The sequence below is a fragment of the Charadrius vociferus genome, unplaced genomic scaffold (genome assembly GCF_000708025.1).
Source record: "Charadrius vociferus isolate BGI_N301 unplaced genomic scaffold, ASM70802v2 scaffold661, whole genome shotgun sequence".
Classification (NCBI taxonomy): Eukaryota; Metazoa; Chordata; class Aves; order Charadriiformes; family Charadriidae; genus Charadrius; species Charadrius vociferus.
In genome coordinates this window covers 216,112-240,373 of record NW_009647002.1, presented here as the reverse complement: position 1 = coordinate 240,373, position 24,262 = coordinate 216,112, and the positions used below count along the sequence as shown (strand labels likewise).

Genomic DNA, 24,262 nt, shown 5'->3' with positions numbered 1-24,262 from the left:
ACGCTTCTCCACCGTCTCCCTGCGGGTGTGCAGGGATCACGCTCGCAGCCGGTGCCACCTGCGCGGGACGGCCCGGCACGCTCAGCCGCCACCACCACCGTCGCCGGTGCGGTCCCGCCGTCCGTCTGTCCCGCAGCTCCCCCGGAGGGCTGCCTCTCCCGGGCGCCGCGGAGCTTTGGGTGGGCAGCAGCAAAGTCGATAAAGCGAACGGCTTCCGTCTAGCCTTTTTATGGATTTTATGCTTTGACTTTAGTTTTCTTTGCTCAGTGAACCATTTGTTTCTCTGAAGACAAAGAGGAGAGGAAAAAATTCATCCGTTATACAATCCCCGTGATTCATTTTTTGCTGCTCTGTATGTGTTGACACAAACCATGCTGGAGAAGGTGAAGAAAGTATGTTTATTTCTGGTTGAAGACTGATTACATCACTATCATGGATCATGTAATAGAATAATTTTATACTCTTGGGAGGAATCTAAGAATAAATATGAAAAAGTAAAATATTTTGTTTCCACTGTCTCTGAAGATGAGTGATGATTAAGTGCTGTATTTACAGGATAGTTGTTATACTCTAGACTCTGTGCTGAATAAATATTATCTTGAAAGGGTAAAAAAATCCATTGAAATATTTTAACTCACCACAAAATTAAAAAAAAAAAAAAATCCATGTATTTTTCCAAAGCGAAGGTTAGTTACATGTTAATTATCGAATCCACACAGGATCATTGTCCAAGCAAGCATCCTCTCCTTGCTGACCAGCTCCTCTCCGCAGAAGAAGCCCCGGCGGTTCCCCTCGTCTCGACTGATGAACTACTACTGGTTCTTCAGGCTGCAAGACAGAAACGCCCCCCCCCCCCCCCCCCCCCCGCCGGTCCCGGCTCCGAGCGGAGCTCTGCCCACGTCCCTCCCCCGCGCCCCGGCAGCATCCCGCTCCCTTCCCCGGCAGACGCAGACGGGGCCCATCTCCCCCACCTCTTCCAGCGGCCGAAGCTCCAGCGCGAGGCACATCCTGGTCGAGCCGGTACTGGGGCAAACTGCAACTTTTCTCGTAATAACCAAAGAAAGGTTTTTATGTGAGTGCTGAGGAGACTTCAGTTCTAAAAGATACATAAATAAACTCTTTCTACCTAAAACTTCCTCGCATTTTTAAGGACAGTTTTGTATCTTATGAAAGAAAACTGCTGTAACAATTTGAAAAAAAAAAAAGCGTAGTTGCTTTAGGTCCTCAATTTAAATTTGTTTAAGAGCCTACCAGACCCTGCAAAACGTTCCTTGTTTGTCACCCAATGCATTTTTGGCCAATAAGGAGTTTCTCATTCAGCAAGTGTTGGCGACCTCAGATTTACACTTTGAGAAATCAGTCCAATGTTTATGCTTTACATTAAAGGAATTAATCCATACACCCGACACCCCAAAACAAAGTTGCAGGAGTCGTTCTGGGGCTTTCAAATCATGATCAAACCGGAAGATATCAGATATCTTTATTTTCACCTACATTAAAAGGGAAGAGAGACAATTTAATCCTGTAATGAGAGAAAGTATTACACACTCTCTCTTCATAGGCAATGTAATTATTCAGCTGCTCTCTGGAACTGAAATAATGACAAATTAAAATGGTTTTCAATTCCATCTACCTTTTATAACTATTCATCTTCTGGAGTTATTATCACTCTAAAGGCTTCTTTGTATTTCAGGCATCAGCCACTATATGTTAGAGAACGCGCAACTGCTACCAATAAAAGTTGCACTCATCAAGATAAGAACAAAACCATTTGGCTTTGTTGTAAAATATAAGGTACAACTCAAGTATTTAATATTATTTCCCGAAATTTATTGGAAAGCTTGTATCAAAGAGTGCATTCATTTTGGGTGAGGATACGCAGGAGGGAGCTCAGCCTCCCAGCGCCGGGCACAGGGGCTGGAAAAACTCTGGGGAAACAGGAATAACATTTTGCATAAAATCCCACACAAATGTAGCCGGGCCAGGAACGGCCAAAGGCTTCCTCTTGTCCTGTCCCCCACCTTTTGGCACGTCATAAACCGCCAAAGCCCCAGAGCCGGCGGAGCGGCACGCGGCGCCGAGGAGACGGGCAGAGCACCCAGGACCCGCCGGCGCGTTTCCCACACCACGTACCGCAACCAGGAACACGCTTCAGCCACAACCAGCTGCAAATATTTGTTTACACTTTCTCAAATAGACAGAAAAAAATATGGAAATGCAATGATGGCGCAGGGCGACATTTCTCCAGGCACGATATTTACAGTATTTTGATTAGCTCCGATTTCTGAATAGCCAAACAGCTTGTGTTAATAAATACCCTATTCCAATTAGACATCTGTGTTCTCGATCAGAAAAAAACACCCTCACAGGCACCAAGCCTGCTGTCGTTCGCTCCTCAGCGGGCCATAAATCATCTGGGCTGTCACAGGGCGCAACCCAACGACCCAGTGAAGGGCTGTGCAGGAAGACCCTCAGCGCACACCTTCCAAACTAGAAATGACCCTTCCCAACCCCCCGGCACTCATTTTGACCGAATACTGCTCTCCTTCACTAGGTTTACACTCCTGTACAATCGATTTTACCCCAAGGACAGCTGCAGGATTGGGTCCCCTCTCTGCAAAAATCCTAAAATTAATCAGAACGGCTGAGTTTGAAAGGGAAACCTAGACATGTATTAGCATCCATGAATGTGTAAATGAGCAGTTATAAAACCCCAGAATACATTTGTGAGCTCTAGATGTGGCAGAGAGGTCTGGCTGATCAAAGAGACAAAATAAATGTGAGAAGATAAAATTCGTCTTTATGGAAGCGGGAATCATTATCCCCATATAGTCAGACTCTTAATTACCAGGGCTGGATCGGAGCCTCCCATCGCTGACAGCCAGGATGGCAGAGGACGGCTCACGGCTCTCGCTATCCGGCGCGTTACTGCAGCGTGTGACGCATCTGCAACCGGCCCGGAGACGGCACTCACCCCGGAGGTGGGTCTGGGCTCCGATATTCAGCCAGCGGCACCTTTGGTCCTTTCGCCCGCCAGCGCCTGAGGAGCTGCTCCAGACCCGGTCACGGGCGCTCCGGGGCACCTTCCCCAAACACGGCCGTTCCCTCCCGGACGCAGCCACGAACGCAGCACCCCGTCCCCAGTCACTGCCCCCATGTGATGACTGAAGGAGGGAAGCGCTTTTTGCAAAGCCCCAAGTTAATATTCCACACGAGCATTTCTTTGACCCCAGAATTTGAGTCTCTGCTGGCTTCTTTCATAACTACCCGGGACTTGAGTTCTCTGTTGTTTGTTGCAAATCGCTTGTAGCAGTGATTTTTCATCTTTCCAGTTTACATAAACCAGAAAAAAGGGAAGTTTTGTTTCTTTCAGCCTGCAATAAGCAGTAAGGAGCAAGGCTGGCGTGTGGTTCTCTCCCAGGATTTCAGGGATAACGTGCCTTCCTTCCTGCAGCTCCCCACGAGCCGTGTTTTGGCTGCCACCGGTCCCCATAGAAACGGAGCTGCTGGACTGTGGTCCAGCCGAAGTGCCACCGGCACCACCGCGTGCCTCGCTCGTCATCCTGCTGCTCGTTGCGGGGAGGAGGAAGGCAGAAGGGGAGATGTAAAAAAAACCCCAACTTCTATTTCTGGAAAGCAAGTCAAACAATGACTCAATCATCTCTACACAGTTCATAAATCCCTAATTAAAGGTTTAGTGCTCCTTCCCGCTGCAGATGTTCCAGAGTCCAGCCACATTTCCAAACCTGCCTCTGTGCCGGCGTGTGTGCACGCAGCCGCCAGCGTCGCTCACCGGAGCCCGAACTGCGGCTCCGCTCGCCCGAGACATCGCAAAGCCGCTCTCGCTCTGCCGCTCCGTGTGAACACACATTCCCGTCAGAGCGGGGACGAACACTGCCTGACCCCCCACACGGGCGGACTGGATGCCAGATTTGTGATGCCTTAGAAGAAATGTTCTCCTGCGTCTGACTCTAGCCCCAATTCCTGACTTTATGACAGGATAAGAGGAGGATGCCTTTTTCCTTTATTTTCAAATACACAGCTTAAGTACCACACCCTGGAGAAACACTGGGGGCCAGCAGACATCATCTTGCTTTGCGTATTCCTTGGCCAGAGGGATAAGGACTTGCTCCATACCAACCACCTCCTCCTGCATCTTCTATCCCACACCAAAACACCAGCCAAGACAGTTGCCCCCCGCCCTCCATCTTCCCCATCCGTTGGTCAAACAGTCGGAAGCATTCGGGAGAGCCCCTGAAATTCCCGTCCATACCCAGCTCAGCTCTCCCCGCCAGACACCCCCGGTGCAGCGCAGGGCAGCAGCGCGTGCGCAGCCTTCGACGGCCGCTCTGCGGACGGGGCTGCAGCACCGCCAGCGCCGCGCAGCGACGGGGGTCCCAGTAACACGGCTGCTGCGCAGCAGTTCCGGGGCTGCTGCACGGTGGGTTATTTAAAGCAACTCCAGCAGTGGCTCGGTTGTGTGTTGCTCTCTGGAGAGCTCTCAAGAACTATAATAAATATCCACAACTTGACTCATTCCTCATAGAAGTTCTTCTCTCCTAAAGAAGCTTTTCAGAAGACTCATCTGCCCAGTATTTTTCGGGTACTACCAGCTTCCAGCCCGCAATCCCCTTCCCTGCTAACCTGTCCCAGAGCAAAATCCCTCTCCTTCACAGCCCCCTCTGCCTTTTCTTTTTTTTTTTTTTTTTAATTTTATGAAGTATGACAGCTACACAAAATGTTTTGTTGCCTTGGCAACTGCAATCCACTGGCTTCAGGCTGAGTTATAAGGAAAAGGACAGTCTTGACACTAACCAACAATAACGAGAACAGCAAAAACCAGTGGGCAAAGCACTGGCCAGGGTACGCAGGAGGGACGTGTCCTCGCCGGGACCCCAACGCTGAGCACATCTGCCCACGTGTCCCCCTGCGCTTGAGAGCCACGGTGCTGCGGCGAGCCGGCCTTGCTCTGGGACAAAGTGGCAGAAGTACCAGGTCTGGATTTCAAAATTAACTTTTTTAGTATAGAAGAGGTAATCGCTTGTAGAAAGCTTCAAAGACGCAGAGGCAGCCCTGCCGAAATGGGTTGCATTTCTGCCACCCTGCACATCCCTTCACGATGGAAACGGGGCCGCGCTGGGGGCACATGTACCTTCAGTCACTCGTACAACAGTCAAGACACGATGTAGAGGAACTTTTCACAATGTATTAATTTACAGCACTAGAAATGAACATTTCTTCATCTTTGTCAGCACTACAGACGATTTCTGTAGTCAGGAACATGAGCTGTATGAACCGCTTTACCACCCTGAATTCTTTCGCTACCTGCGATTCTCACAAGCACCCAACCTGTGCAGCCGCCTCTGTGCGAACACCGCGTACGAGGTCAGCTCTGCGTACGCTGCAAACAGAAGGAGAGCGGTGGTGAGACCCCCCGACCCGTTCTGGGGTTGCGTCTCTGGGTCCAGCCACATCCAGCGGTGCCGTGGCTGTCACAGACCCCTCGGACTGGGGGGGATAACTGATTTGGGATGAGAGACATGGGTAACTCCTTCCCTCAGTCCCATATGGAGGACAACGAAGCTGCAAAAGCAGCTTTAAACAAGGGGAGTCAAATCTGGTTACATCCTAATTACAGGCTGGGAAGAGCTTTTGTTGAGCACAAGCCCAAGCTGCCACTCCATTGTCTCCTGCGCTTCGGCACTTCTCTACAGGCGCTGGAGAGATCTGTGCTGTGCTGGGAGACTGAGCCTCAACGAAAATCGTATAAGGATGAACAATGGATGGAGGAAATAGAATAATCAGAGCAATTTCCCATAGAAATTGGTCAGACGAATGTCTCTAATTGGCATTCCATTATTACATTTGTAACATACTTTCTTTTGAATTTATTACTTTCTTTCCTCTTGTACTGAATGCCCATGAAAATCTCTTGGGACCAGATTTAAGTCATTATGAATAAACGATAAGAGGCTAAATTTAGAAAGACTGATAAGAATATTAATTTGCAAAAGAGGAAGGTCCTTAAAAAAACACAGTGGGAGTTCTGCAGGCCTCTGCGCAGCTCTGGAGTTCCCCGCTCAGCCTGACTTGGTCCGCACCGAGACAAGGGAGAAACGGGTCCTCCTGTCGATAATTCACGTGCTGTCAGAGCTCCGGAAAGCTCTGGGAACGCCTGCGACTGCCGCCGAGCCCTCACACTGAAACACTGCATCGCCGCTGGGATTGCCGGCGTCCCGGTGCGACGGGCTGCGACCGCGGGAGCCTCCGACCCCGCGTCGAGCGCCCGCGGCAGGACGGGTCTGCGCCCACCGCTTCACCCCCCGGCTCGGCCCCCGCCGCTCCCGCTATGGAGGAGCCGCTCTCCCGAGTCCCAGCAACCGCGGGAGGTTCTTCGGCCGAACCCCCCAGGGAATGGGGTTTCCTCCGTCTCCCCATCCCGCAGCCTGGCTCCCGCTGCGCGCCCGGTCGGGGAGCGGAGGGTCTTCTCCCCGGCGGCAGCAACGAAGGGATGTGAATTAGTGTCTCAGCTCCTGCCAACTCCTTACCCAGGTATTCCCCCCAACCCCGAGCCCTGCAGGGAACGCACTCCCCGTTAGGCTCCTGCTCCAGCTACAGAGAGGGATGAAGCAGAAAGATCCTCAGTCTTTGCAATTTGTCGTCAGAGTACGTCAGAAGAAAACATTTGAGAAAGCAACAGATGCAGAAGGAATTATCTTTCTGCAGAGTTGTCTAAGTGTGGAGATGACACTCTGCTAATTGCAGGTGACTGAAAAACCCCAGCGGAAGGTGTGGGTACAGCCCGGAGGAGGAGGCGCTCTCCCGGCACTGGAAAGAAGTAGCGCATCTTTCCTGCACATCTGTATTTCCCGTCCGTAAGGCTGCGCTGACTTGAACTGAGCTCCTTTATCCTTTCAGTAATACCAGCAGCAACAGCAGCAATAATAACACAAACTCAGAAGGACTGGCCGGGGAAGGATAAATCGCAGCTCTGTGCCCAGGCAGCACGTCGCAGCTGCTCTCGTTGCAGATTTCGGAGGGGAAGAGCCCTCAGCTCTGTTCCCAGCAGCCGGAGTTCACGGCACCGGGTGCCGACACGGACCCACACGCTGCACGCGTAACCCGGTGGAGCAGGGACGTGCCAGCAGTTAGATGTGCTGAAGGAGAAAGGGAGGTGGAGGCAGGAAAGGACTGGCTGAAGGTCCCAAACTGCTCATGGCACAGCCGAACGCCACATCTCGCGCGCCCGACCCTCTTCTCCACAGAGCAGCCGGACCGGGAGGTGCGCCGGATCCCCACGGCTGCTCAACGACTGCCTCTCCTCCCGCTTCACCCATCCCTCGCAGAGAGGCCGGGCAGATCCACCTCATCAGAAAGTCCGACGCCATCAGTTCCTCCCGCTAATTGAGATCCTGAACGTGACTGCACGCTCAGGGCCAGACTGGGAAGCACTTGGAAGACATTCAAACGCTCCGCGAATAAATAGGATAGAGCTAACGTGAATAATACCAGGAATCTCTGAAGGTCTAACATCAGCTGGGGAAGGTCTGCACTTATCCTTCAGTAGCTTCAGCAAAATTAGACATTAGTACTTATTGCGGGTTCTGATCATCCTGCCTTGTCTTTCAGCCCGCCCGTAACGCCACCTGAAGTATTTCAGTACCTAACGACACCTTTTATATCCCCCTTCTAATCTGGGCAGTCCTGAGTGCTTCAGCCTGACAGGGTTCCCAAAGCTCATATGTAAGTGTATTAAGAGAGATTAGTTCATTAATCTACTCTCGGGTACCATGTATCTTTATCACTTCATTTTAATAATTTGCACTAATTGACAGCGCAGACTCCCTCCAAGTCTCCAAGTTGGGTAATACATAATTGCTCTAAATCACAGCACAAACACTTTCACTTGGCAACACTTAATCCCCTTACACTCCCAGTGTCTCTCCTGAGGTTTAACATGTGGAAGAAGCCACAAACTCGGCATCGTTAAGCACCAATGCTGGTGGCATCTGGACCAGACACCGCTAATGCCTTGAGTCACTGCTGCCCATTTCTCCCTCACCCGTCCCAAACCAGCAGGCGGTGCCCAGTTTGAGGAGAGGATGGGCAGATATTTGGGTTCCCCAGCACCTTCTGACATGTTTCATTGGGGAAAGACAGCAAAAATAACCTTTAAAAATAAGCAGAAGTAGGGAGCACTCCTGCCCAAAATACCCTATGAAGGACAAGGTGAGGTGTGGGAAGCCCACCCGGGCTCAGCCCGACCCGTCTCCAGCTGGAGGTGCCGCCAGTATCTGTGTTTGCAAAGCACCCAGAGCTCCTCAGATGCTGCAGCTATCGCAGTGTAAAGCATTATTACATATATATAAATATATAAAAAAAATGCATCTAGGCAGACACAGACAGACAGGAGGCCACCGGGAGAAGCACGGAGATACTCACTTGGTCTGATGCTTGGAGCCCTTCAGGTGCGCGTGGTACTGCTCTATGGAGTTCAGGGTGACGCTGCAGATGTTGCACGTGTAGCTGCGCTTCAGCCCTGCCGAAAAAACCCAGAGTCATTAATCGTGCACTGCCCTCAGCCCCGGCTGTGCCTTCGGTGGGGGCTGAGGGCAAGCTCTGCGCTGCACCGGAGGAAAAACACCTTCAGAATCCCCGTTCAGGATGAAAATGGCAACTGGAAAGTACAAATGAGTGAAAATGGCTGAAGAAAGGGGTGGGGAGGAATGGGGGGGGGGAGCAGTAATCCTTGCCCCCAGCAAACTTCTAATTAATTAGAAGGTACTCAGATCTCAAATTTCACTTCCAGTTTCCCAGACATTCCTCTTCACAGTAACCCATCTATTTACTTTCCCTGGCCAGGGTATCCCCGCATTAGTGAAGCCCAAAGGAATATTTGTAAAAGGCGCAGACCGAGCAGAGCCAAGCAGGGTTCAAAGGCACATCCCTCCCGGAGACCACGGTCCCTGCGGTTCGTCAGCGCGGGCATCCCTCTGCGCTGCCGTTCTCACAGAGCATCACTGCGCTCTGACTAACGAGCACAGGAGGCCCCATTTGTTCCTCTGGTGTTTTGGTAGCGAGCGTGATGCTGGGCAGTTCCTCGGTAATGTATTCAGGAGCCAGATCACTCAGGAACTTGGTTTTTTCCTCCAGAGGGATCAGCTCTGATTTAGCCACCGAAGGGAACGGCCGTGTTTGCCGCACAGAGCTGCTGATGTCCGAGAGCCAGCGCCTCGGCCGCCTTCCTCCGAAGGTCACCGCTGGAAGCCTGGCGCGGGGCCTGGGCGGCCACCCAAAAGCTGGAGCCCGGAGCGCGTTTGCCCGAGGGGTTTACTGGTGGCCGCAGTACCTGTGCACAGCCCCGACCTGGTCCCACTCATTTCAGCCCTTCCCAGGTACAATAACAGCCAACCACTGATAAAGCTGCTGCTCTCGCTGCTGGCCGAGCGAGTACCACTCAACCAGAAATAACATCTCAGCGGGTTCACAGTAGAAATGATATGAACTTTTGTTGTTGTTTTTGTTTTGTGGGGGTTTGGGCCACGTGAGTTTTGCTTGTTTTTTTTTACCTTCTACCACATCTCTTAGCTGCCTGTGCTACTTTCCATTTCATTGTCTCTTTGATTGCCACAGTTCCAAGGGATGTTCCAGGCAAACACGCTGCATTTTATTTGATTGCCACGCCGATCGCAGGGAGCTCGATGCGGGCGCAGAAGCGCAGTTGGCCGAGCGGGTCCCGCGGCGCACGGGCATGGCGGGGGCTGCACCGGCCCCGCCGCGCTGCCACGTTTGTCTCCCGCTCGCAGGAAGGAGACAAGCGGTGGGAGCAGCACTGAACCGAACCACACAAATGCCCCCAGAGCCACAGAAATGGGGACCGCGATCCGTCCCCCACCCCGGGAAGGGGCCGCCGGACCAGGGACCCCCCCGCCGAGGAGCAGCGCCCACGGCTCCCGGTGCGGGAAAAGCGCTCGGTGCAACAGCAGCGCTCTCCCATCCGCTGCGCTGCCTCTGGGCACAGATTGCAGGGAAGGAAAAAAACCAGGCAATTAAGCAGATTCGTGCACATCTCAAAGAGAAGCTGTAAAGCGATTTATACGGGAAGTCACAGAAACAGTCTCTCGGCACATTCACTGGGAAACGTCGGAACTGAAGAACTAAACCCAACAAAATCAGCCTGTGCTTCGCCTATTCAGCTAACATCAAACTTCACGTCTCTGAGACACCCACTGCAGACAAGACGGTTATTCACCTCGGGAGCGTGCGTGCACACGGAGACTGCAGGACCGCAATGGCAGGCACTGCCGACAAAAGCACCGTAACAAGGGAAGAGCCGCTGTTCTCTGTGTGCAACTCAGAAATGTCTCCAAACTGTGTTCAAATAATTGTTGTCTAAGGTTAAAAAAGCAAAAGACAGGAGATGATTTATGGATATAATAAAAACTGCTCATTTAAAAACTGTAATAGCTTTTACATTGCTACCAAAGTTTGGGTTTTTACTGGAGGTTGATACTCAGACTGGGATGGTTATTACCATTTTTCTTCCCATACCGTTCCTTCCACTCCGTGTTGTTTCAGACCTTCTAATACAGTGAATTGTCCTGGGTGGGTCCTGGGGAAGGGGGAAGAAGGTCAGGGTTAAGGAAGAACTCCAGCGTTATGGACACGATCTCTGTACAGCACAGCTTGGGAAAAACAGTCACCTGAGATCCCAGAGAGATACAAAAAGCGCTATTCCCAACACTATTTATTGTGCTAAATAGAAAAATGATTTCTTATTTAACAGTTTGCGTCTCAGAATTATAATTTAATGACTTAAGGCTGAGAGTATTTTCAGTTCTCAGCAGAACGAGAAAATCAAGACTTTGCTGCCTCTGAAAAGCTGAAAATCTAAAAATAGGACCCCAGCAGCCAGGCAGCAATCAGAACGAGAGGTGAAGGAGAAAAGGCCTTTTCCCAAGACAGCGCACTGCCCAGTGGCTGCTGAGCACGGCCGGTATTATTTTTGATTCGTGTCAGTTTAGATTTCCTGGGAAAACGCAGAGTTTGGTCCATTTCTGAGGCATTTATTCTCAGTGCCCTGGTGCACTCCTCCCCTCCCTCTGGAGAGGACATCAGCCTGCTTAGCACAAGACAGATCTACTAATTATTTACACTGATGTTCTATTTTGCCCTTCTAGACAGGTTTTCACCCAAAACATTCCTCAATGACTTTTGCAATCACAGCAGAACATGATGCTGCCGGGGAAGCTCCTCCGCACCTACAAAAGCAGATTTGATTCTTTTCTTCCTCTTTTTTTTTTTCTTTAAATTCCTTTCTCCTGCCATAGGGAAGTGACCTGGGCCACGAGACGGCCACTAGCTGGGCTAAAGAACTACTTTTTCTGGGAGAAATGAGAAACCTCTTTTAGGAACGACGACAACAACAAAACCAGGTCCTTCTCCTTCTCCAACACCCGACGTTCCCGGTCCCTGTGCCGGGGCAGCATCCCGGCCGCGGCCGTCCCCGCGGCACCGCCAGACCCCGAACGCACAGACCCGGCCGCAGCCACGGCCGCTTCCCGGGGAGCCGCCGGCACAGGGCATCACCGCGATGGCACAGGGGAAGGGACGGGCCACGTCCCCCCGCGGCGCCCACGCGCTCTGCGAGCACGAAGGACAGGAAAACAAAACACTGTCTGGTTTCTACAAATGGAGCAAATCTGGCGACAAGAGAGGGGGGCGGGCACGAGGTTGAGCGTGGCACCGTCCCCGGACAGGACGGGGCTCTCCTCTCCTCCCGGCAGCGGACCTACAGTTTAACTCCATTATTCTTTCACCTTGGGAACAGAGTACAGCGATTTCAGAGCAGAGTTACAGAAACAGTCACTTCTCTGCCTCATCTAACATGTTTTCACCGAAAAGACAGAGTGCAGCTGAATGTACATTAAACGCCCATTTCCCTTCTGGACATCCCCGAAGAGAGAGGCGGCAATCTGAGGGCTCCCACTCCTGGTATGTAGGGCAAAAGCTGACATGAATTACGCATATAAATGCAGACCTAAGTGTTCCCAGTCCCCCGATGCTGTTGTCTCTCTTAGCGTGCCGAGTGTCAGTGATTTCTCCTTTCCTCCTCTCTTTTGTATTTTAACATCCTAATAATTCCCTTGGCATCACAGACTGCATTAGCATCGCTGACACTACACACACAGCGGCATTACAGTAAACCACTGATGCTAAAGTAATTTCTGTCCTGTCCTCCTAGAAAAAAACTGCAAATTTTAGAGTCTCTGCGGTCAGGTTTCTGCTTTGCACTGATTCACTTCCATGAAGATCTGAACAGACCGTTTCAAGCTTAATTGAAGGGCTCTGCTTAAAAATACCGGAGTTGTGGGATTCTTACCACGGGCTACTGCGCTCTTTAGGAACAGTTTTAACGTACCGTGTAATAGTCTCTTTTGCCTTTCCACAGTATTATTTCTTTGCAGAAATTGTTAAAACATTTAGAACAAGTAATGTATGGCAGTCTCAAATTTGATCCGTTTATGCTTACCATAATTAACTCTATACACACTTACCATTCCCCAGCTGCACCTACAGACTTCCAAAAAAATCACTTTTCCTTTTTTGAACTTCAGAGACTAGCTACCCTAACGGTCCCCCTTTTCTCAAACACCTCACACCTCTCTCACCGAGGAATTTGGCCCAACATAAAGTTAAACATCCTCTTTAAAAAAAAATTTCAAAAATATTCAGATAAGCACTTGAAAACAGCAAGTAAGCGATAATGCAGATGTACTTAAATAGCCACCTATATCTTTATGTGTTGTAACGTGGCACAGATTGAAAATCAAACTGCAAATACGCTTACAGATGCTCTCCTTACGGCATTTATTCTTGATGCAGCAGCAACAGTGCTGCAGTCAAACCCTCCCTCCAGAGCTGGCAGCTCCTGTTTGCTTTATGAAGCCAATGGGCACCAGAAACCACGTCCACCCGTGCCACGAGGTGGGGACGGAGGGGACAGCAGCGCCCGGCTGACACGCGCGGTGCGTGCGCGCCTTGCTGCAGACCTAGCCCTCGGACCGCGCCGTCATCGCCGCACGGCAGAGATCGGGACTGGTAATACTTTAAATTAAGGTAATAAGGTTCTAATGCTCAGCAGCTAATTTAGCAGCATACATTAACAGCAGCCTTATTGAATCTTAATTACTTGTGTAGGTGGAAACGCCACCAGCGATTACAGCTCCTAACTGGGGACACTGATTTTTTTCCAGCAGCGCGTCAAGGCTGCTCGGGATGATGAAGAGGGGGGAATCCTGCCCCCGCTCCCCACGTCCCGCACTGGGGGACTCGGCGCTGCTCCGCAGCAGCGGCTCTTCCCACCGGCTGGAGAACGCGGCCGCAGAAGGGGTCGGTTCTGTGGACTCGCGCGTGGCCGGCAGAGTCCCGCGGCTGCGGGCGCACACAGCCGCGTTCCAGACGGATGGAGACGGTGCCGGGGCTGGACCGGCCGGATGGGCAGAGGCCAGAAGCTGCACTGCGGCAGGACACGGGCTGCAGGACCTCTCAGCTGAAATCGGCATCCTGAGACAGGCTTGTACAGGGAAAGTCCTGAGCGTGACATGAACTCCACCAAAACGTGACATGGAGAGAGGCAACCAGCCTCAGACACACTGCAAGCTGAAACCACAGGCAACGCTCACCTCCAGAGCACCACAATTTACAGTGTTTGATCTCACCGGAGCTTACCAAAGCTGCCAGCTCGGCTGAAACTGTGGTTTCATAAAATGCACCCAAGCAAAGCGCGCTGGAGCCGAGCGCCAGCCCCGCCGGCAGCCCACAGCGGGGAGGCGGTGCCAACCAGCGCAGGCTCTGCCGGGGAGCGCTGTGCTCTCCTGTATTCGCATCTGCTTCTGCATCCTCACGACACAGCAGCGTTCCCTCCCCTGCATCATGACATGCACTCATGTAAAATTGAATGTCCTCCTATATCCATTAAATAAAATATTAACAAGTCAAGTCATTAATGTCATTCTGCATAAAATGCATTAAAACACATGCCAGGGGAGTACTTGTTAAATTGCTTTTTACTAACTGAAAGTGACAGCACAGAACGAAAAGTATTTATAAGGCACACAAAGAAATGATGAGCTGAGAAGGAAAACGAAACTCGGCTCTTTGCCTGATTTTTCAAGGAAGCATCTGCAACTCTGACAATTTACCTGAAAATCCAAAGGCTTCAGGTGACAACATCCCCATGCAGCCGTCCCCATCCTGCTGTACTGCAGAGGCTGCTGTATTTTATTTCAGGGATTCACAGTGAAATCCCCATGAGAGGCACCAGTTTCTGCCCCAGGGCCCGGTGCCTCTCTCGTTCACCAGGGACAAAGTGCCCCGGGAAGAAAAGCCATGTTCCTGTGGTTGACAGGATCCCATCACCCAAGGGCGGCCCTGAATCTGTCTCCATCGCTATGTAAAACTCCGGATTTTCCTGGGAGGCGCCAAAGAGAGCCCCAGGTGCCCTCACGAGCCGTTCGCTGCCACGCAAAAGGTGCTGAAATGCACATTATGAACGCCGGCGAGATGAAGGAGGGTCTGTCTGCACGTTGAGTCTCCCGCTCATTTTGTTCACTCGAAGGTGTACGTGTAGGAGAGGGACGCACTGAACCCACTTAGCGAAGCCCAACCGCTTCCAACCGCTGCACCAGCCCGCAAAGAGAGAGCGTTTTGCTGTGGGGCTTCGCCTCAGCACCAGCAATAAGCAGAGAACATTATTAATTAAACTCCCCGTGGACGAGACCTGTGCGTCTCCATCGTGAGCGCTCTGCCCCGGCAGAGCCCACCTGCGTCGGAGGATGCGCGAAGGGGAGCGCGGCCATGGGCGCCGCCAGCGCTGCGGTGAAACCGGTGAAGTGAGAGATGATGGAGCAAAACCGTAACACGCCGTCGGCTGCGGGACGGCGGGCACTGCCGGATGGAGCCGCACCAGTGCCTCCGACGGAGCCGCTTCTGCTCTGCGCTGCGGAACAGGCACAAGCGGTCGGGGGCAGAGCCCCGAATTCGGTGTTTGTGCCATACCCGACAGTTTTTGTCTTTCACATTCCACTCCGGGATCAGCTGGGCCACAGCTCTGCAGGAAGAAAACTTGATTTCTTCCCCTTTTGGGTGATGTCCATGCGTTCTCCTAACGAGCGAGCGCAGGGGGGTTTCCAGGCCAGCCCTGGGAGCAGCGGGACCGGGACCGGCTGCGCTGGCGTGGCTGGAGCGCGGCATGCAGGCGCTGGGTGCGTACGGACCTGCCCGCAGCAGCGGTGTGCACCGCCGAACCCCCGCAAAGCGTATGGGCTGCGTGACCGGGCGCTCGCATGTATCGCAGCTTCAACTCAACACAGACTAGAGAAATAGTGCTGCCAGCGAGGTCTCTTTTTTCCTTATGTTTTTTTTCCTCTTTCTCATTTCTGAGAAGAAAACAAGACTTCAAAAATTGCAGGATGAGCACTTGGCGAGAAGAATCAATGCTTTTGTTTCCTATAAATATCAGTTGTCCAAAAATGTATCTCTATTCTTATTTCTCCAAATACACATTCATATTTATCAATAAATATTTTATTATAGCCATTATCAAAACATCAAAGGCTGCTGAAATGTTGTACTTCAACTGACACTGCTCATTCCAGGCTCACACAATGCATCAAATGTTCATCTCCCACAGTAGTCAAAATAGAATTAATATTTAAGTTGCGACGGGAGAAGCCACCGGGGATAGCGCGGAAAGGAAATGAGTCTGCATTCCAGCGAGCAGCGAGGTAGCAAAACAAGCGCGGGGCAGCGGGAGCACACGGCTATAACCCCCCACGCACTGCCGGAGCCCAAACCCGCTGGACGTCAGACGAGATTTCACTGACAACCTGGCACAGGCTGCTACCGGGTATCTCCGCACTGCCACTCTTAACAATTTTCTGGAGTCAGATATGACTTCATCTGCCAAGGTAAGGCTATTTTCTGGGACATAAGGCAGATCTCATTCCGTGTTGGCTACCGCAGGGATCTGCCATAGAGATCTGCTCCAGCCTCACAGCTAAAGGCGCACAGGAGAGCGTATCGCACTCCCTGGTCAAGAACAGCTGTAAAAAAGAGGATTTCCCCACTGTGCTGCTACTCCAGCAGCAGAATCAAGCTTTGCAGGACCCCCCCAGCAGCCCCAAGGACACCTCCCCTGCCTCACCGCCTCTGGCCGCGCCGCTCGTCGGCGCCAGCGGGCACCGGGCATCCGTGAACTGCCGAAGAGCAGCCTGGACGTGCCCACACAGAGGACCACGGCCTCCCCCGGCCCTGGGGGTGCTGGGCTCTGCGGACCCCCTCTCCTGCGACCGATGGGTGCTGGCAGCACCACGCCAGATCCACCTGCAAATCCCAACCACGCACAGGACCGCCGTGAAGTTAAAAACCAACACAGGGGGATGAGTAAGTAAAGCCCTCCAATTTCAACTCTCCTAGGCACAGGCTAAATGAATAAAACACTTCACAATTGATTTATTTACAGTTAATGACATCCTCAGCCACTCTTGAGCTTGGCACAGTTCAAAGTACTAAGCACTTCCATGTTATTGTCCCAGGTTTTATTTCCCCGCATATTTTCAACCGCGGGCAGTGACTCAGCCACATGAATCATTTATGGCATTGTGAGTCACACTAGGTAGCACATGAAGGATCTGGATAACCGTTACAAGGTTTATGTGAGATCAAGAAATGCACAATATACTGCATAGTCATTAGTATTTAAAGGAAAATTATTTCATTTAGCAAGGGAAAAAGAGGGTATTTTAAAATGTTAATGCAATGTCTTGCTGGCAAACCAGACTTCCTCTCCCGCATGGTTTTGAAAATCAAACCTGCACTTTTTCCTCAGTCTACTTCAGTCAAATACATTGTGTGCATACAGGATTATAATCAAGACCACAGAGAAAACTTTCAACAGGAGGCTCGTACCTCTCCTCCTGTAATTACACCTCTATATTAAAAAGGAGCTTTGTTCAGAATTCAGCCTTAGCCACATCCTCAGCCGGTATAAATTAGCACATCTCCATCAACATGCCCACCGTGACGGAGCCGGTCCCTCACCAGCGCCAGGCACGGCTGCGACCGGGAGGGGCCAGGAGGGACCGGGGATTCTCGGGGGCTCCGGGAGGGACTGGGGGTGCTCAGGAGCTCTGGGAGGGACCGGGGACGCTCGGGGGCTGCGGCAGCCGCGGTACCAGCCAGGCTGCGGCTCTGCTCTGCACAAGGGGGATGCCCTCCCGCAGGGGTGGAGGACCCAAATCCGTGTGACCCCAACCACAGCCCCCACAGGGACCCTGTAAGACGCCAGAACCCCCCCAGCAGGGCCGGGACAGATGGACAGACAGACGGATGAACGGCTGCTCTCCCTTCAGCATGAACACAGAAAGCTTGTGTTTAACATCCCCATAGCAAATGCTCGGTTCCTCTTTTCTGCTGCCGACCCAGGGCCATTGCAGTGTTTTACAAGCGCTAATTAAATCACAGAAGACAGCTAATGCCCTGCTCTCCATCAGGGAGACGCAGGGAGTGCTCTGCCTCCAGCAACGAACATCCCCGTCCCCGTTTCCCCGCGGGGCCGAACGCTTTAACGTGTTCTCCTCTCTCAGCTCACAGGGATAGTCCACATTTGCTGGAGGACAGAAGTGTGTGCTAATGGAAGGGACTATTTTAGGAAGAGGCAAAAGAAACACCTAGGAATCAACCGTTAAAGGATGCTGCCAGAACTGCAGAGTGTCATCTCAGAGGAGGGGATTTTTTTTTACGGTAGCGGTAACCTCATGAAGCAGCAAGAGCACCACGGTCTCCCCTGCACCACTTGACCAGAGGAACAGTGACCGCAGCGGGCAAGAGCAGCTCCATCGCGGCCACTGGATCCCCCGGGGAGCAGGTCCGTGCTCTCCGCGTCCCGGTGCTCTCACCTCTCAGCTCTCCCAGGTCCAGGGTCTTCCCCAGCTGCTCCAGCAGGTCGGCCCTGGCCGCGTTCTTCTTGTGCTTTTTGCCGTCGTAGTGCTGCTGTGCCATCATGGGGTTGTTGAACCAGGCTGCGCAGAGCTGGCAGTATCTGTCCGAGTCCCTCCGCTGATGCGGTGACGGTACCACCGGGGGACTATCCGTGTGCGGCTGCTTTAGGGAGCTCAGAGTGGTTTCTGTAAAAGAAAACGTTCAGACATGAGCCCTTCAGGCTGGCGCTGCTGTGTGAGTAACAGCAGACCCCGAGGCAGATCCCACATTAGACACGGGGAATAATTAGCAGCAGTTACAGGGTCCCGCTGGATGTTTTGAATGGCACTGCTCGGAAATCTACCATTTCTCATAAAAAAAGCAGCATGAAAGGATGGCACAGGACTGTTGCTCAACTATCCGCGTTTCCCTGGCTGGGGAAGGAGGATGGTCTCATTGCAGTGACACGGCTTATCGCTGTTGTGACTAAACCTGCTAAACTTATCCTGCTTAAATTGCTGCTTCCACCAAAAATTGCCAGCGGAGAATAAACAAAACATGCAAAGCCATCTACTTCTCAAGACAGAGAGACATTTATCATTATCTCAGGATTCTTATTTTTCAATTTATTTGGTCTCGGAAAGAATAGGGAAAGCTGTAGTAATTGTAAATTGTCACAGATGAAAAAAAATACTCAATAGTCAGTCCCCGCATTCACATACATTCACATTGTGAACTGACAGGTAGCAGCAACCCACGACTGTAATTTAATCCCACTTCCCTTCAGATTCACCGAGAGGCCATCTGGGAACGCAAACACGATCCCCAAATAATTTCAAAGAAAAAGCGGTGATTAGTTTTTACATAATGGAGCGGCACATTGTTTGCCCCACTTTTCCTACTTTGTACAAGATAAGTCACAAAGCCATGGAAAAACAGTTTTTCCATGTAAAGTAAAATAAAGTTCAGATAACATTGGGATACAAAACTATACAATGACTAGCACTTAATTATCACACCTCATTCAAAAATTCCCTTTTATGTGGTTTTCCTTTTCTTTTCTTTTCCAGATGAAATGTCTTCTATCTAAATAATTAACAAACCACTCTCTCAGTGGTACAAGAATAGGCAAATTTTAAGGCGGTGACGAGGATCTCGACCGCTCTCCTTTGATCAAGAGGCTCTGCGCTACTCCGGCTGAGCCCTGACGAGAGCACGGGGTGGCAAGCGACGAACCCGCCCCAGCGTCTGATACCGGGAATGGCGGCAGTGAGCAAAGCAGGGATGTATTTAGATGTAGAATTATGACAGAAACCCACTGTGATTGACTCCACGGCTCAAGAAAGTTAATATCGTTATAAATCTTCCGCTGACCTGCACGGGAAGGGATGTCTATTAACTTTCCTCAAGGAAACTGTATCTTACATCTAACGTTACTTACAACCTTATCCATTTCCAGGGGTTTATAAGCTTCTATTGTTGTTGATGACACCTGCCCAGGTGTACACGGAAGAGCAGAGCCAGGACCAACACAGCGTGAGGAAGAAGAAAACTCAGAAATAACAATATCGCCTCTCCAAACTGAGATTGGCAATATTGATCCTGCAGGGATCTCGTGCGCCCTCGAGATGCGGCAGGGACCCGGCGCTGCCGCTGCCCGGGACGGGGCTGAGCCGCTGCGGGCTCTGGGACGGGGTCGCAGCGGTGTTTGGGCAGACGGGCCATTACAAGCAACCGGTCCGGCCGGCTGCCCGGGCGCTCCGTGATACGTCTGACGCGCTGCGCTCCAGGCCCCAGGCTACACAGTTAAATCTGTCAGATCTTTTGGTCCGCTCTCTCCCGGTTCCTATGTTAGCTGCCGCCAGAGGGGAACCAGGGCAGCTGAAGCTGACAGAGCTGGTGGTGTCCGCAGGAGTTACATCTCCCGCTCGCTAAAGAAATGCGCCTGGAGCCTCCTTGGCCACCAGCCAGAGCGGCGGCTCTGCGGGAGGCTGTGCGCGCCCAGCGGCAGTGCCGGAGGGAGGGCTGACCGGAGCCCCCCGTGCCCACCCCAGCGCTGCTCCGAGCCCACCAGTGCGCCCGCCTGCCCCACCGCAGGGACCCCGCGCAGACCCAGCGCCGGACCCTCCGCCCGGCTCCCGTGGGGCAGGGATGTCCTCCTCGCACTCACAACACAAAACCCTTTCTTGTAAAGCCACAGTTCCCTTTACAGCTACCCCCGGCCCCGCGGCTGAACCCAGCCCGGCAATTAGGGAAAACACCCCGCGTCTTCCAAATCCTCCTGAAGAGAAACAGATGAAAGTTGACTTCTCCACGAATGCGGATTTTTCATTTTGATATGTGCTACATAACTACTACAGAACAGAAAATATCATCGTTCCCTGAGCAGCGACACAAAAATTAATAATAAACACTCACAAAACGTCAAACGTTAAAAATGTTTCTCCATCTAAAACACAAACATAAAAGCTGCTAGTTTGACTATTTCAAGTATTTCAAAATGCTAAATAGCTCATGACAGTCTGCCTTACGTTCCCCTTTGCTGTGGGAGGGAAGTGAGAAAGTCTTACTTTGCTGCAAGAAGCAAAATACAAAGTTAGAAACACTTTAGCGCTCTGGCAATGAACTAATGTTTGACTTATTTCTTGCATGCAAAGCTTTTTATTCCGAGCTGTATGTAAATGGCACCCAACTTTTTATCATTGCCACTCTCCAGGAACCCAGCATGAAAATGAGAAAATAACTGAGCCACGACAACGGGGCAGGGGAGAAATGCAGTTTTCTTCAGAAGACAACTCCGGGACCGAGGCAGACTCGGCTGCTGCTGGACGGACCCCAAACCTCAAAGCCGTTTGCTCTGTCCCCCCCCAGCACAGCTGCAACGCAAACGCCACACTAGGAATTTACAGAACGAGGAGGTAAAAAAGCCAAGGGAACTTTTCCTGCCAGCAAAATCATGCTTTATCCCCGAACTCAGGGGACGCCAGAGCGGGCACTGCCCCCGCGGGAGCCGGCGCTGCCCTGATGAGACTTCCGGCACGACGCGGCACCGCCGGTGCCAAAGAGCCAAACTTCACCTTCCCGAAACAACGCCTGCAGGTACCCGCACTTTGATCAATGGCGGCAGCAGCTACTTCCCCCCACAATTCGTTGTTTTATAACTCATACCGATGACTGGATGCAAGCTGACAGAAGATGTTGGAAATGACTAGAGAAATCCATCAGCAATAGTGGTGATACAAAGCCTCTGAGGGCTACAACCTCGTACCGCAGGAGCAACAGAAAAGATCACAAATATCTCACTGTAGTGATGAGACATTGCTTTCCTATTGTGCAAAAACCCGGCTGTTAAAGCGCTCCTCCCTCTCCTGAAAGCACCAGCAGAGAAATGAGAGATCTGTATTCCATTAAGATGGTAAAATTGAAGGGGAAGTTGTAACTCCATAAGGGGACTGAGAATAGATGTAATTTTCTACGGGACTGGTGGTAGAAAACCCAGTACAGCCAGAATATCAAGCAGTGGTCTGTTTGGAGGCAGAATGCAGTCACCAGCGCGTCACCATCTGCACAACAGATCTGACCCCCCCAAGGCAGGTGATGGATGCTGCAGCGAAAGGTGACCAGAAGCACATCTGGAGGGTCTGGCAGGAACGCGGGGGCAGGAGAGCTGTTGGGGCACAGCGCAGGATGCACGCTAACGCCTCGCACCGCTTCATACGCTGTGCAGAGCAGGGCTTGCTCAGAGCTCAGGATCGATGAAACCTCCCTGGTGACGGGAGAGAAGTCCGTTCTTTACTGATTCGGCAGAGTTGGGATAAACACTTCACTTTGCAGCATGAAGCTCACGGGCAGCCCCCGAGCCGCTCTCAGGTACCGCAGCGAGCCGTGCTCTGGCACTACGCTGCGCGCGGGGCAGAACGCTCAGCGCTGGGACGCAGGCGGGACGCCAGCAGCCGAGGAGGCATCTGCAGAAGTCCGTCCCTCGGCGGCGTGCCGGCCGGGGCGGGCTGCGAGCGTGGGGCCGAGCCAGAGGGCACTGTGTGCGGCCACCGGCAGCAGCTCCGGGTCCCACCGCAGCTTTGCAGCACAGCACGTTTCAGAGCCGTCACCTCCAGGAACCGTGACCGGGAACAGAATTCCAGTTGCAGACAGTTTTCACCTTCGCTGAGAGTATTACATATTTTTCAATGCCTTTTTTTTTTTAACTGGAAGCCACTGCTCTTCAAACAGCTCAAGAATTCTTCCTCAATTTCCCCTGCAGTTTCAACTGCATTCATTAGTCTTCGTTTTGTCCCCTAAATTCATTCTGTTACTGTGCAATTCAAAGAGATGCTCTGCTCCACAGAGGCAACTGTACATCTGTGTGAAGAAAAGGACTCCTGCAAAGACAGTTGTGCAAAGAATTTCACAAATTCTTTCCTCCCTTTACACGCAGACCCGCTAATTAAGAAAACTTTCAACACAGATTTTCACAATTTAAGGTAGCAGAATAATTTTTTGTGCAAGTCTTAAAGTCAGACATTGCAATGTGGACGTTATTATCTATTTGTACTTGCCTATTGCCACTAAAATACCTTTTCAGACTAACTATATGTTTAATCTCAGCCATAATAAGAGCACTTGAGGAACTCTGAAAACATTTGAAGCTTTTTTTTTTTAATTAAAAGATTATGAAAGTTCAAATATTTGTATAGAGTCTTTCTCACTTTTTTTTGATCACACATGAAAGTTAAAAGCACTCTAAAGAGCTCAGGGAAACACCAAATAAAACATTCAACCCATATAACCATCTGAGGGACTACAGCGTTATGATGAGAACCGTGGCTTGATCTCTCTCGCAGATGCCAACCACCGGCACCGCCAGCACAAGCTGGTGCCTCCCGAACCGCCAGCACCGCTCGTGGTCACCGGGCTCGACTCCAGGTCCCCAGAGCATCCGAAGGGGTCGGATCCCTCAGCAGCGACACAGTGGTGATTATAAACACATTCTTAATTGCTGCGAGTTAGCAATTTGCTTCTGAGCAGATAAATTCCGTCTCAAACTTTATTGATCTCCTTTAAGAAAATCAAAGGGAAAACAACCCACGACTCATCCCACCGCAGAGCTATGTGGAAAGCACCGCATCCCTGTCCCGCAGCTCCAGCACTGTGCGTGCGGCTCCGGGACCGAGCGCACCCGACAGCCCGTTAATTACAGGGAAGCCGAGCAAGGAAGAGTTCCACCACCAGCGCTTCCGACCTCCATCACAGCGATCTTGAAGCCGACGCTGGAATGTTCACTGTCCTTCTGGCCATCAGGGCTTCAAGGACGATCCACAAGAGCTGCTGGAGTGCCCTTCCATGGAGCCGGAGAAGAGAAACGGCCAGAAAATCTCAGTGAGGAATTCCTATCGAATACAGCATTAACCACCACTCGAACCCCACAGAGCCACCGGCCGCAGTGCACTGTCACCGGCACGGTGGACCCCCCCGGGGACGGGACGCTCCTCGCCGGGAGCACGCAGCACACTCAGGGCCACGCGCAGTCGGCTCCCAGGACTCATGAGCACCAGAGACTCTGAAGCACTGTCCCAGAGTCTGAAAGCTCCCCGGTGCCAGCCATGAAGGACTGGGAGAAAAAGCGGGTGGAAAATTGCTGGGCGACTCTGTAGGAAGCCCAGAAAAACGCTGTGTCCAAAGGGCACATTTCTGAGAACTACTGGAGAGCAAGGAGGTGCTCATTAATGAATTCCTGCCGCTCAGCTTCATCAGATCAAGTGTCTGGAAGAGCTGATGAGTCCTTGAGTTCCTCTTTCCCCGTGATTACGACAGCTGAAGAGCCATTCCTCTCGGAGCACGTGGTGCGGCTCGCTCAGGGCCTCTGCCAGGCTGATCCACATGATTAAAAAATTAGACAAAAAACACAATGCAAAGCTGCAGCTCTTGGAAATCCCCTCCTCGACAGGGCCCTACCGCTCTGGATGCACAGGTGGTGCGGCAGGGCTGGTCGCTGCCCGGTCTCGCACAGACCCCGCGGTGAGTCGGCCTCGGCACCGCTTCAGAGAGGTCTCCAGCAGAGGAGAGGCACAACCGGTCCTCATCCCCCCGCGGACAGTGCACACACAGCGCCGGCTTCATTAACAGAAACACTGGTTCCCCGCAGTCCCAGACCCCCGCCGGCACCCGCTGTGCCGAGACCAGTCCTCTCCCGCCATCCATCGAGAACCGCTGCCCGCAGATTGTCCCTCTGCCTCTGCACGGCTGCAGCTCCGCAGGCAGAGCCCAGGCTGCCGCCGCCCCC

At 51.9% G+C, this 24,262-nt stretch overlaps 1 protein-coding gene across 1 annotated transcript in view; it reads right to left on the bottom strand.

Moving 5' to 3' along the window:
* Window positions 1-248: 248 nt before the first annotated feature.
* The window catches only part of ZMAT4 (zinc finger, matrin-type 4), a 49,168-nt gene continuing 25,154 nt past the window's right edge, over window positions 249-24,262 (bottom strand). Inside the window, exons 4-6 of the mRNA XM_009895404.1 lie at window positions 17,961-18,188; window positions 8,443-8,539; window positions 249-828 (exon numbers count right to left, since the gene is read on the bottom strand). Of these exons, the coding sequence (XP_009893706.1) occupies window positions 813-828; window positions 8,443-8,539; window positions 17,961-18,188 (341 nt within the window). The 3' untranslated portion in view covers window positions 249-812. The remainder of the gene's footprint in view (window positions 829-8,442; window positions 8,540-17,960; window positions 18,189-24,262) is intronic.